Source organism: Thamnophis sirtalis, unplaced genomic scaffold (assembly GCF_051295495.1).
Source record: "Thamnophis sirtalis isolate CommonGarterSnake01/CBP01778 unplaced genomic scaffold, rThaSir2_p1.2 scaffold_15, whole genome shotgun sequence".
Taxonomy (NCBI): domain Eukaryota; kingdom Metazoa; phylum Chordata; class Lepidosauria; order Squamata; family Natricidae; genus Thamnophis; species Thamnophis sirtalis.
Window position 1 is genome coordinate 10,197,203 of NW_028261395.1, and position 14,754 is coordinate 10,211,956.

A 14,754-nucleotide genomic window follows, 5' to 3' on the forward strand; every position below is an offset into this window, starting at 1 on the left:
TCTTAAGGGCTGTGCGGAAGCTCTGGACTGTGGTGAGGGTGCGAATCTCTATGGGGAGATCGTTCCAAAGGGTCGGAGCTGCTACTGAGAAGGCTCTCCTCCGCGTAGTCGCCAGTCGGCACTGACTGGCGGATGGAACTTGGAGGAGGCCCACTCTGTGCGATCTGATGGGACGAAGGGAGGTAATCGGCAGAAGGCGGTCTCTCAAGTACTCAGATCCACTACCATGGAGGGCTTTATGAATGGTAAGTAGCACCTTGAAGCGTACCCGAAGATCAACAGGTAGCCAGCGCAGCTCGCGGAGGATGGGTGTTATGTGGGCGTACCGAGGTGCGCCTACTATCACTCGCGCGGCCGCATTCTGGACTAGCTGAAGTCGCCGGATGCTCTTCAAGGGCAGCCCCATGTAGAGCACATTGCAGTATTCCAGCCTAGAGATCACAAGGGCTCGAGTGACTGTTGTGAGAGCCTCCCGGTTCAGGTAGGGTCGCAACTGGCGTACCAGGCGAACCTGGGCAAATGCCCCCCTGGTCACAGCTGACAGATGGTGGTCAAACGTCAGCTGTGGGTCCAGGAGGACTCCCAAGTTGCAAACCCTATCTGAGGGGTGTAGAATTTGACCCCCCAGGCTGAGCGATGGAACACTGGCCAAATTATTGGGAGGGAAACACAACAGCCATTCGGTCTTGTCCGGGTTGAGTACCAGTTTGTTAGCTCTCATCCAGTTCTTAACGGCCTCAAGACCCTGGTTCATCACGTCCACCGCTTCATTGAGTTGGCACGGGGCGGACAGATACAACTGCGTATCGTCCGCGTATTGATGGTATTTTATCCCGTGCCTCCGAATGATCTCGCCCAGCGGTTTCATGTATATGTTAAATAGTAGGGGGGATAAGACCGAACCCTGCGGCGCCCCACAAGTTAGGGGCCTCAGGGACGATCTCTGCCCCCCAACCAACACCGACTGCGACCTGTCCGAGAGGTAGGAGGAGAACCACCGCAAAACAGTGCCTCCCACTCCCACCTCCCGCAGTCGTCGCAGAAGGATACCATGGTCGATGCCACAAAACTGACTGTAACCGTCCAATGGAAACCGTGACACTCTGAACGGCTGATGCTCTTTTTTTGTTTGAGCTCGCATTCACATAGTCCGTCAGGGTTGACTTCAAAACCAATATGGATTTTAATATTATTGGACCGTCTTTTGTCCAATTAAAACCATGTCCTTCTTTTCTCTAGCCAAACCAAATCCTGCTACCGTTCTTCATAAGGGTTGGGGTTTTTTTTTTTTGTCTCCAGGCCTTTAATCATCTTAATTGTTCTTATTTGCACTTTTTCCAAAGTCTCAGCATCTTTTTTTTTTATAATGTGGTGACCAAATTATGAGAGCTTCTCTGGATATTCTGACTGGGACGGACGAGATACTGTATATAACCTAGGACATCTAGAAAGTATCAGGCTACATTTTGGGTTGCTAGGAAGCAAATCAAAGCATTCTAGTCAGCAGACTGGGATGGTTCCACCACAAAACCGCGTTCGACTAAAGGGCGCTCGACGAAACCGCGTAGCTGACGTCATCACAGCGCGACAACAGCGTGGAGAAAAAAGCACGCTGTAAACGCTAAACCTAAAATTAACCCCTAAACCTAAACCTAACCCCCCTAAACCTAATCCTAAACCTAACCCTAACCCTAACCCTAACCCTAACCCTTAACCTAACCCTAAACCTAACCCTTAACCTAATGCTAAACCTAATCCTAACCCTTAACCTAACCCTAACCCTAACCCTTAACCTAACCCTAACCCTAAACCTAACCCTAAACCTAACCCTTACCTTACGTTGAATCGGCTTGCTTTCAAAGTGCTATTTAAAGCGCCCTTCTTTCTCCGCGCTCGCTGTTGTCGCCCTGTTGATGACGTCAGCGACGCGGTTTAATCGGGCGCGCTTTAGTCGAGCGCGGTTTTGTCGTGCCACGGACTGGGATAATGCCTAGTCTTCCCTTTTAAGCTTCATCTGCGCTAGGCCCAAAATGGAATTTTGCGCAACCAACCCTAGGAATCTGACTTTCCAGCTGTCTCCCAGCTGGAAAGAGCCTGTTTGGAGTGTCTCCTGGCTCCTTCTTCTTGGCTTGTCATCTTTTGGACTGGTCTCCAAACAGGTGCTGCCTTTGTCCACATTTCAATCATTTTTATCCAAGACACCAGACCAGTGGTGGCTTTGGGATCCCATTGCAACTGGTACGGTGCAAAGGGGCTGGGCATCCACATGCACGCATGCAGAATGCACGCAGTGCGCACATGCGTAGTTACCGCCCGGGACACTCCGCAACGCTCCAGCTGCTCGGCGGAGGTCCTGCAGGCGCCGTAGGCTCCATGCGTGTCCGTGCAAATCCCAATTGAGTCAAATACAGGTAAGGAGGGCAGGTGGGCTGGTGGGCCCTCTGGAGCACCGTACCGGAATGATGCCTGGTGCTCCCAGCAGGCACCGGTACACATGTACCATGGCATACTGGTCGTATCCCACCACTGCTTCAGACGGACTATGACTTGACATCTCAGTTTGATGATAACTTCTATGACAGGGAATTCAACTTGCGTGGCTGCCTACTAGATGATTATCGCTGAATTAGAGTAGAAATTCTGCCAGGGTTTAGGAAGTTCAGTGGTAAATTGTGAAGCTTAACAAGCTAGCGGGTGTTGTTGTTGGTTTTTTGTTTTGTTTCGTTTTTACTAGCTCGAAGATTGAAAAGGAGGTGAACACTGCAGCTTTTTAGTTTCTTCAAAAGCCCCTGGATCTGCCCAGTTCAAGACTTAAGCTGCTCTGTCTTTTTAATCAACTATGAAGTTTCAGAGGAAAAATAAAGTACAAAACAACAACAGCAACAACCAAGATTAAAAAGGAAGGGAAAGTTGAAAAGAGACAAGGGAAAGAAAGGGGAAAGGGATACAAAAACAGTGACTTCCCACTTTCTTACAATTATACAAATTTCATCATACAAATATATAATAAAATAACCCATTACTTTAAATTAAGACAAAAGCGCCACATACACAGTATACAAGCTACACAATAAAAAAAAACCACTAAAATTATATAAAAAATAACCACTTACTCTAAGTTTAAATATAAACCTTTAAAAATATAAAATATGCGTATCTAATAATAACAATAAAAACAATGTGTCTACATAGGTAGTCCTTGATTTACAATCATTTGTTTAGTGACCGTGCAAAGTTACAACAGCACTGAAAAAAGTGATTTATGACCACTTTTTCTCACTTATGACCCTCACAGCTTTCCCATTGGTCATGTGGTCAAAATTTGGACGCTTGCACTGTCCTGGCATTAGGTAATCACTATTTGTAACTTTCCCAGCTGGCTTTTGACAAGCCGAGGTGGCGCAGTGGGTAGAGTGCAGTACTGCAGGCCACTTCAGCTGACTGCTAGTTCAGCAGTTCAGCAGTTCAAATCTCACCGGCTCAGGGTTGACTCAGCCTTCCATCCTTCCGAGGTGGGTAAAATGAGGACCCAGATTGTGGGGGCGATATGCTGACTCTGTAAACCACTTAGAGAGGGCTGAAAGCCCTATGAAGCGGTATATAAGTCTAACTGCTATTGCTAACTGCTATAAAGTCAGGGAAGCCAGATTTTCTTAACGACCGCACGTTTCACTTAACAACTGCAGTGGTTCGCTTAGCAACTGTGGCAGAGAAGGTCATAAATTGGAGCAAAGCTCAACTGCCTTGTGTCAACCATGAAGATGATCTGACTGAGGCCATTTTGAGGCTTCAGTGCTGCCACAGCTGAAGCTAAGGGATAGGAAGGAGGGGAATAGAGATAGCTGGGGTTTGTAGCCAAAACAAAATACTTTCTCTTGGGAACCAAGGACATTTGAGCAGGTTCTCGGAAGGTGGGGATTGAAGTCACCTAGCAACTGGGCTGCATCCTGATTGGGCCGTGTGACTGATAGTTTTGAGAAAGTGAAAAACCTCTACTTTTAATTAGGTGAAAACTGCGGGAACGTTTAGAGTCAGTTTTCACCAGCCTGTGCCAGTATAAAAAATCCAATAAACCTATTCTTTGAGGAATCTACCTGTCTCAGAGTTTTGTTTGCTGTGGGTATGTTACTTGGAACCCTGACACCTTGCTTAGCAACAGAAACTTTGGGCTCAGCTAAGTTGGTATGGTATTGGTATTGGTATTTTATTATTTGTATGCTGCCCTTCTCCGGGAGGACTCAGGGCGGCGAACAATTCAAAGGGGGAAAAAAAGGGGGAACATAAAAGACAAAATACAAATAATAAAAGTAGACAACAGTCGCACAACCATACATGTCGAGAGGGGAGGGAACTCATCACCCCCAGGCCTGCCGGCAAAGCCAGGTTTTGACGGCTTTTCGGAAGGCCTGGAGAGAGGTGAGGGTCCAAATCCCTGCAGGGAGTTCATTCCAAAGGGCCAGAGCTGCCACAGAGAAGGCCTTCCCCCGGGTAATAGCCAGGTGGCATTGGCTGGTAGATGGCACCCGGAGGAGGCCAACCCTATGAGATCTAATGGGTCTGTGGGAGGTAATTGGCAGCAGGCGGTCTCTCAAGTTGAGGGCAACCTATAGTCATAACAAATCTTATCACCAAAGCCTAAAACCAAAACTTCCTTTTTCTCTTTCTCGTTCAAAAAAACCCAGAAGTGGTCTCAAAACCTAAGCTGTTCTGATGCTTTCATTCTGAAGCTTTTCTTTATTTCCTTTCCCAGAATGTGGCGATTTCGTCTCCTTCCTGCTACGGCGGCCTTGGCTGTCACTTCCAGGCGCCATTTTGGTACTTCTCGTTACGCCCAAAGCCGACGCAGGCTTATGATGGTAGCCTTTGCAGGGACAGCAGCTCTAACCACAAGCACCGGGCTTCTTTGGAGAAGGTGAGTGCTTTGAAACTACCATTCCTTGTTTCGCTTTGGGTTGCTAAAGCAAAATGACAGGCAGGTTCAGAAACAGAAATAAATTGTGTAGATATAATTGTGAGGAAAAATGAAATAGCAATAGCAGTTAGACTTATATACCGCTTCATAGGGCTTTCAGCCCTCTCTAAGCGGTTTACAGAGTCAGCATATCACCCCCAACAGTCTGGGTCCTCATTTCACCCACCTCAGAAGGATGGAAGGCTGAGTCAACCTTGAGCCGGTGAGATTTGAACCGCCCAACTGCAGAACTGCAGTCAGCTGAAGTGGCCTGCAGTGCTGCATTTAACCACTGTGCCACCTACGTCATGTAGTTTGCATTTATATAACCTTGTTGCAGATTAAAGAGCTAGCTGATTGAATCTTGGCTATGTTCTACACCCCTACCGTTTCATTCCCCTAACCTAGATTTGCTACTGTTTGCTGTCGAGAGGTAAAACATTTTTCAGCATTACAGCTGTTTTATGAAGGGCAACCCAAGAGTCTGGGCCGTACAGTGGTGGGTTTCAAAAATTGTTCGAACCTACTCTGTGGGTGTGGTCTCCTTTGTGGGAGTGGCTTGCCGCCCATGTGACCAGATGGGAGTGGCTTGCCGCCCATGTGACCGGATATGAAGATGCCGACGACACTTGTCAGAACCACCTTAAATTACCTCCCACACAGCACTGGCATGCATAAGAATATGATGTAAACTTGTTTTTTAAAAGGCATCTTTGGTTTGCTTTAAAACAACTTCAACACACGCAATGTTCTGATTGCACCACAAACGCAGCAGTCATCCTTACCTTTCACAGAGGCACTGAGTTTTATAAATAGGAGCATGATAGTGTAGAATAATCATATCCAAGGACCAGTGGTGGGTTTCAAAAAAATTTTTGGAACCTCTTCTGTAGGTGTGGCCTGCTTTCCGGGTCCACTGGTGGAACCTCTTCTAACCGGTTCGGTAGATTTGACGTACCGGTTCTACCGAATAGGTGCGAACTGGTAGGAACCCACCTCTGGGGCCATAGGATAAATAGCAGTGATGGCTAACCTTCTTGTTGTTGTGTGCTGAAAAAACACAACACATGCACGTGTGCCTACACTCGTAATGCGTGTGCAATACCGCTCACGCTTCCCCCTCCCCTCGCACATGCGTACACAACCTGCACACACACCCACACCCCATTTTTGGCCTAGCAGGTCTCAGTGAGGCCTCCTGGCTCCAAAAATGGGGCACAGTGTGGTGCGCCGCATCTCCCCTCCAATGGCCCATTTTGGGCCTAGCAGGCTTCCCTGAAGCCTCCTGGGACCAAAAACAGGGTGCAGGGGGGCGCCCCCTCAGGCTTCCCCCTGCCCCCGCGCATGCACGTGTGTGACACTGCCCCCATGTATGTGCACACCACATCTGCATGCGCTCCAGCCCTCACTCATGTGCAGCAGAGATCTGAAAATCAGCTAGTGGCAGGAGACGTGCGCTCATGCCGGTGGAGCTGAGCTGGGGAACTGCTCACGTGCCCACAAGCCATAGGTTGGCCATCATGGATATATAGTGGGTTATAGATAGTCGGGGTGACAAATTAGTCCACAGTGCTAGCTTAATATTGCTTTCCTTGCATCTTGTTTCTTTTTAAATAAGTTGGCGAATCTCCGGGGGAAAAAAATGCAGTGAATATACAAATAAATAGCATCCATATTGTCATATAGCATTTTAGAATCACTTGGTAACCAGCCTGGGATTTTAAAGTTCCTATTCGTTGTGTGGACAAATGATTTATATGCTGGAACCGCATAACATAGTTAACTTGGGTCCTGAAAAAAGTATTGTTTGGGACTTGTATGCTATTATTGAACCATAATGGCAGTTTGGTTTAGTGGTTAAGGCAACAGGTTAGAAAGCAGGAGAACATGAGTACAAGTTCCGCCCTAGACACGGAAACCAGTTGGATGACTTTGGGCCAGGCACTTCCCCCCCCCTTCTCTTTCTCTCAGCGCATCCTACCTCACAGGGTTGTTGTGGTAAGGAAAATAGGAGGAGGAAAATTCAGCTCCTTGAATTATTTGTAAAAATAATATTTTTACACATTTTATTTACAAATATTATAATAGTAAATAATAAATTAACAAATAACTATATAACTAAATAACTAAATAAATAACTAAATAACTAAATAACTAAATAACTAACTAAATAACTAAATAACTAAATAACTAAATAATAACTAACTAAATAACTAGATAACAACTAAATAACTAAATAACTAAATAACTAAATAACTAAATAACTAAATAACTAAATAACTAAATAACTAAATAACTAAATAACTAAATAACTAAATAACTAAATAACTAAATAACTAAATAACTAAATAATAACTAACTAAATAACTAGATAACAACTAAATAACTAAATAACTAAATAACTAAATAACTAAATAACTAAATAACTAAATAACTAAATAACTAAATAACTAAATAACTAAATAACTAAATAACTAAATAACTAAATAACTAAATAACTAAATAACTAAATAATAACTAACTAAATAACTAGATAACAACTAAATAACTAAATAACTAAATAACTAAATAACTAAATAACTAAATAACTAAATAACTAAATAACTAAATAACTAAATAACTAAATAACTAAATAACTAAATAACTAAATAACTAAATAACTAAATAACTAAATAACTAAATAACTAAATAACTAACTAAATAACTAAATAACTAAATAACTAAATAACTAAATAACTAAATAACTAAATAAATATTGTGGACTAGGAATTCATAACACATAAAATGAAACCGCAATAAAGACGCGATCCACAATTGCTATGTCTTTATATGACGTAGTTAAATGTAAGTTTAAGATAACTTAGCCAACCTAACCAATATATTGGTTTAGTCTATTTGTAACGGAATCTCTGCATAATGTGGCTGGACAAGAACATACTGTGGTTGCTACTTTTCAACGTGTCTACTGAAAAATACACTTTCTTGAATTCAGTGTAATTTAATCCTGAATTCATCTCAAAAGTACTGGAATGTTTAGAAAACCTGAATTCACAAATACTGTATTTTTCAGAATATAAGATGCTCTGAAGTATAAGACACACCTAGCTTCTGGGGGGGAAAACAAGAAAAAAATATCTGTCTCCCAGCAATTTGCCTCCTTGCGGCAAACAGTCTGTTTCAGTTTCAGCACATCCTGATTAGCACCTCAAAAAAAATCTGCCTCTGACTCCCAGAAATTTGCCTCCTTGCAGCAAACAACCCGTTTCAGCACAGCCTAATTAGCACATGCAGCTGATTGTCAGTTGGATCGGCCTCCCGATGATCAGCTGTTTCAGGCTGCAGGGATTGCCATAGCCTCCGGGGCACCCCATTTTCCGCCTGTTCCAGGCAGCGGGAATCAGAATGGGTGAAATTGGGCCGTGCAGAGGCTGAAAACTAGGCAGCAGTGGCCAAAAATGGGATGTGGAGGCTGAAAATGGGGCGTGTGGAGGCGGCAATAAGCAATGGTAATCCCTGCAGCCTGGAACAGCTGATGGTTGGGAGGCTGATCCAACCTACAATCAGCTGCTTTGCTTAATTAGGCTGTGTTGAAGTTGAAACTGAAACAGGCTGTTTGCTTCAAGGAGGCAAATTGTTGGGAGACAGAGGCCAAAGGGGTGGGGGGGCTGGCAGCTGGATGGGGCTACATTCGGTGTATAAAATACACCTAAATTTTCACAATCTTTTTTTTTGGGGGGGGGGGAGGAAAGGGTGTCTTATATCTGAAAAATACGGTATTTATTTACATACCTGAAGTTGGAATCAAGAAGTATCTTCAGGTTAGGTAAACTTTCATGGAGCAGCCTTTTAATGAGAAACACCAACTAATTTAAAGTGAAATTTTGTATGAATAATCTAACAGAGAAATTGAACCACTACAAACAATGATATAACACAATGTGTGGTGCTGGGATTCCCCCCCCCTCCTCCAATTAATTAGGCAGATTCACTTTCATGGGTATATGAATGCTTGCTGTGCTGCAGAGCTACAATTATGTGGGGGGCAGGAAGATAATGGATTTTTCTTCTTTGAAGTTTCCCTTGCATCACACTGAGACTCTGATATGTGACACTAATAAGGAGTGTGTGGTTTCCAGTCTAACCTTGTGTAGTCTATTTCTGGAGCTGTTTCTCTTAATGAGGAATTCAATGAGAAGCACCCTGATAGTAAACCTTGATCATTCCTTTGTTTATGTGCTAAGATGAATGGGATTGGTGAGCTACCGGCATGTTACCACAATTCAGAGTATTTGTGAATTAGGCTATGGGCCTTTAAATGGTGTGGGAAGCCATCCACCCTCCTCCTAGAAGAATGAAATATTTTGAGGACTATTAAAAAAGTTATTCCCAAACTTCTGGTTGGGCTGTTGAGCCTGGTTTTTTTTTCGTGACCCGTCAAAACCGCGGATCCACAAAAGTGCGCTCGACGAAAGCGCGCATTTGACGTCATCACAGCGCGACGAAAAAAATTAAAAATTGAAATAAAAATAAAATTAAAGCAAGCCGATTCACATAAAGGTAAGAGTTAAGTTTAGGGTTAGGGTTAGGGTTAGGGTTAGGTTAAGGGTTAGGGTTAGGTTTAAAGGGTTAGGGTTAGGTTTAGAGCGTTAGGGTTACGTTTAGCGTTAGGTTAAGGGTTAGCGTTAGGTTTAGCGTTAGGTTAAGGGTTAGGTTTAGGGTTAGATTTAGGGTTAGGTTAAGGGTTAGGTTTAGGGTTAGGCTTAGGGTTAGGTTTGGGGGGGTTAGGGTAAGGTTTTCGCTTTATTTTTACATTTATCGATCACAGTGCGATGTTTTCGTCGCGCTGTGATGACGTCACGTAAGCGCTTTCGTCGAGCGCGATTTTGTCGTCCGCGGTTTTGTGGTGGAACCTTTTTTTTCACTATCTAGGCTCTGGAGGCCTTCCTGAAGCCAGGGGAGGGTGAAAATGGCCTCCCCCAGCTCTCTGGAAGGCCGAAAATCAGCTGAGAGCTGCCGATGCAAATATGACTGTGTGCCACCTGTGCCATCTCCGTGTGCCAAATATGGCTCCACGTGCCACCTAGGTTCGCCATCACGGCCCTACACCATTTATAACAAAGGGCAATCCAGTCTCTTCTTGAAAGCTTCCAGTGATGGAGCTCCCACAACTTCCGAAGGCAACTTCTGTTCCATCGGTTAATTGCTCTCAGTATCAGAAAATTCCTCCTTATTTTTAGGTTGAATCTCTCCTTGATCAGTTTCTATCCATTATTCCTTGTCCGGCCTTCAGGTGCCTTGGGAAATAGTTTGACTCCCTTCTCTGTGGGGCAGCCCCGCAAATATTGGAACCCTGCTATCGTGTCTCCCCTGGTCCTTCTCTTCCTTAGACTAGCCATGCCCAGTTCCTGTAACCGTTCTTCATATGTTTTAGTATGATTTAGTCTCCAGTAAGGTTATGGAAAGGTGGTATGAAAAGTCACCTAGGACAGAATTTCTGCACCTATTTCTAATGTTTCTCTGGTGGGCAAGAAGACCATTTTTCACAATTACCTTGTCAGGAAGATGTCGATGATGGTTCCACCACAAAACCGCGGTAGACTAAAGCATGTGTGACTAAAGCGCGGTGACAAAACCGCCCCATCAAAACCGCGCAACAACAGCGCGCCGACAACAGCGCGCTGACAGAAGCGTGCTGTAACATAACCCTAAAAATAACCCTAAACCTAACCCTAAACCTAACGCTAAACCTACCCTAAACCTAACCCTAACCCTAACCCCAAACCTAACCCTAACCCTTACCTTAAGTTAAATCGCGCTTCTGTCGGCGCGCTGTTGTGGGCGCGCTGTTGTGGGCGCGCTTTTGACATCGCGGTTTTAGCACCGCGGTGTTGTCGGCGCACTTTAGTCTACCGCGGTTATGTCGTGCCACGGTCGATGATATCTCCGCGTTTAGCCAATTTAGGCATAAGATGTCTAATTCATACTGGCGGAAATACGAATTGTCTTTTATTAACGGAAAACGCATCTTCCGAGAGGGGACCTCACAAGGGAGGGTGTCCTTGGACATTCAAAAAGGGCAGCAGAAGTAATTTATTTTTATGAGAACGCAAGAAATCCAAGGCTGCTATTATCTCAATAATGGGAGATGGAGATGGGAACAATAACAATTTCAGCAGAGAGCGAATGCTCGCAAATGTGAGTTGGAGCCCATCAACGCGTTCGGAGGATTAAGAGATCAGCCTTGTATCCATCTTTTTTATTTGCACAGTGCATTTATCTTTGTCTCTAGAGTCCAGATTTTATTCACCAGTCCATTTCCATCCCTTCTATTACTGAGCAGGAACGTAGGAAAGAAAAAAGAATCATCAAAGCTGCAGCACTTTTAATTGTTTAGCTGTTTTTCTCAAGCGATGGCCAAGTTATGCCCCCTGAGTTGTCTGGCCTGGTTCTTTTGAGGTAACTGTAATATGATGCCTGGCTTTCATGTTAAGCTGGAAATCCACAAAACGAATGAACAAGCTGCTTATTTCTCCTTTTTTCAGTATTGGAATTACCTGTGGAGGATAATTCTGCATTAGGTTCGAACACTGGATTAAGGGATTAAGTATTTGTAAACACGTCAGATCTCATACATCAATGTGAAGCCGTCCTTCTAAATCCAGGCATAATGCAGGACTGTCTTTTCTGAGTTGTTTATGCAGTGTTAACAAAGTGAAAAAATTAATTGGTTGTTCTTATGGTGGTTTATGGCATGGGGTGGCTCAGTGGCTAAGACGCTGAGCTTGTCGATCAGAAGGTTCCACCACAAATGCGCGCACAACAAAAGCACGCCTGACTAAACCGCGGTGACTAAAGCGCAGTGACAAAACTGCGCGACGAATGAGCGACTAATTAGCCCTAAAGCGCGCCGACAAAAGCGCGCCGACAGAAGCGCGCCGACAGAAGCGCGCCGACAGAAGCGCGCCGACAGAAGCGCGCCGACAGAAGCGCGCCGACAGAAGCGCGCTGTAACGGAACCCTAACCCTAACCCTAAACCTAACCCTAACCCTAAACCTAAACCTAAACCTAAACCTAACCCTAACCCTAACCCTAAACCTTACCTTAAATTAAATCGCGCTTCTGTCGGTGCGCTGTTGTCAGCGCGCTTTTGACATCGTGGTTTTAGCGCCACGGTGTTGTCGGTGTGCTTATGAAGTTCATGCTTTTGTCGGGTCACGCATTTGAAAGGTCGGCACTTTGGTGGTTCAAATCCCTAGTGCCGCGTAACGGAGTGAGCTCCAGTTACTTGTCCCAGCTTCTGCCAACCTAGCAGTTCAAAAGCATGTAAAAAATGCAAGTAGAAAACTAGGGACCATCTTTGGTGGGAAGGTAACAGCGTTCCGTGCGATGTCTTTGAACAGTGCTGGCTCTGCGATTTTGAGACTAAGATGACCACTGGCCCCTTAGAGTTGGGCACATATGTCCAAGAGGAACATTTATGGTGATTTATGAAATCAAGAGTCCTGGTCTAACATGATATACAAACATTAATTTTCGCTTTTCTAGGTTACCCTCTGTATTGCTTGGCAAATTAACATTCTTCTTGCCTGTTGTTATACGTCTTATGTAACAACCTTTGCAGGACAAATATATTTATTTTACATACTGAAAATGGCATTTTTGTGGACAAGTATATCCCTTAGAAAGTGAAGAGATTTTTCCCTTCTGTTGGTTGCTTAATACTAAAACAGTGAAATTGAATTATGTGAAATTTAAGAGAGTATGACATACAGATGGCCCTTGCTTACCAACTGCCCTGTTTAGCAACTATCTGAAGTTACGACGGTTGGGGGGAAAAAAACAGCTTTCAACCAATCCTTACATTGACAGCTAAATATCCTTAGCAGACCATACTAAACTAGCCATGATTTTCTTAACCACATTTGTTGAATACCACAATTGGCTTGGATCCTACAGTATTCTCAGCCATAAATCATGGGTTTACGTGCTTGTGGCTACTTGTGGGATTTTCATGGACAGGGCATCCGTTTGACAATTGGTAGAATGGAATCCTAGATTGGTGTGAATTTGCTGCTGCTGCTAATATTCTCACGTTTAAAACCTTTAAGTAACTCGTCAAGCATGTTTAACTGTGTTTAAATTTGTTCAAACAGAAGTAACCCTCAACTTATGTCCACAACTGAGACCAGAATTTCTGATGTTAAACAAGTGAGCCCTACCCAATTTTACAACTTTTTTTTGGGGCCACAATTGTTAAGCAGAGCATTGCAGTTATTAAGTGAAGCATACGGTCATTAAGCAAATCCGGCTTCTTAACTTTGCTTGATGGAAGCTAACTGGGAAAATCATAAATGTCATTCACATGACTCTGAGACAGTTCAACTCTTGTAAATACATGGCAGTTGTCAATCATCCAAATTGCGATCAGATGACCATTGGGATGTTGCATCAGTTTTAAGTGCAAGGACCATTTGTAAGTCACTTTTTTTAGTACCATTGTAACTTTTAACAGTCACTAAACCAGTGTTTCTCAACCTTGGCAACTTGAAGAGCCGAGGTGGCGCAGTGGTTAGGGTGCAGTACTGCAGGCCACTTCAGCTGACTGCTATCTGCAGTTCAGCGGTTCAAATCTCACCGGCTCAAGGTTGACTCAGCCTTCCATCCTTCCGAGGTGGGTAAAATGAGGACCCAGATTGTTGTTGGGGGCAATATGCTGACTCTGTAAACCGCTTAGAGAGGGCTGGAAGCCCTATGAAGCGGTATATGTCTAACTGCTATTGCTATTGCTATTGCTATTGAAGATGTCTGGACTTCAACTTGAAGTCCAGACATCTTCAAGTTGCTAAGGTTGAGAAACACTGCACTAAACGAATGGTTATAAGTGGAGGACTACATGCATGTATTTTTGTTATTTGGTACATATAGGAGCCTTTAATGCTGGAATGGATTATTGGAGCTAAGGTCCAACACAACTATAAGGCAGCACATTGGAGAATGCTCATCCACTGTCATTTATCTCTTAATGAGGCAAATTCCAGAGGTCTGTTTCAACCAGGGGTGGGTTTCTCGCCCCGTTCCAACCGGTTGGAACGGGGCCGGCGGCGTACTCGTGCACGCGCGCGGTGCACGCATGCATACTAGCGTCTGTGTGATGCTCCAGCTGCTCCTGGAGGATCGCGCAGGCGCTGTATGCGTCCTGCGCATGCGTGGAAGCGCAGAACTCGTCAAAACCGGGTAAGGAGCGCGGGCGGGCGGGTGTGCCCTTTGCCGTTCCCGGAAGTTACTTACTTCCGGGTTCGCCGACCAACTGGTTCGCAGGGACCGCCGCGAACCGGTTGAAACCCACCCCTGGTTTCAACCCATCAGAAAGCTCATTCAGCATGCCCACTGTGGGCTGGGAATTCTGGGGTGTTCTACAAAACATCTAGAAGGCACTGGGAGGGGGGGAATAGTTCTAAAAGTTCTGGCTTTGAGTCATTGAGTCCAAGTAAAGGTCTGTTTAAAAGGGTCTGGAGATAAAAATGGCATTGAAAGTGGATTTAGAGCTGACAGGCCAAGAGAATGACTTAGAAAAAGATGTTTCTCTTGATCTTCAAAAGCAGCTGGCTCAGGTTTTAAAAATTTAAAAGGAAAATACGGATGACAAATCAAGAGAGTGACCTGGATATTTTTTTTTCCTTACTGGATTTACAAAAGAGGCTTATTTTAACAAGTATTTGAATATGAGCTAAAAATTAAGATTGTTAGAAGCGAAAGGAAGGAATATAAAATTGGTTTATTTAATCCAAGGGAAAACAAACAT

At 44.3% G+C, this 14,754-nt stretch overlaps 1 protein-coding gene across 1 annotated transcript in view; it reads left to right on the plus strand.

Annotated features, from left to right (window-relative positions):
- Positions 1-14,754, plus strand: part of MICU1 (mitochondrial calcium uptake 1) — a 205,215-nt gene that overhangs the window by 27,885 nt on the left and 162,576 nt on the right. Inside the window, exon 2 of the mRNA XM_087701830.1 lies at positions 4,751-4,912. Within this exon, the coding sequence (XP_087557956.1) occupies positions 4,752-4,912 (161 nt within the window). The 5' untranslated portion in view covers position 4,751. The remainder of the gene's footprint in view (positions 1-4,750; positions 4,913-14,754) is intronic.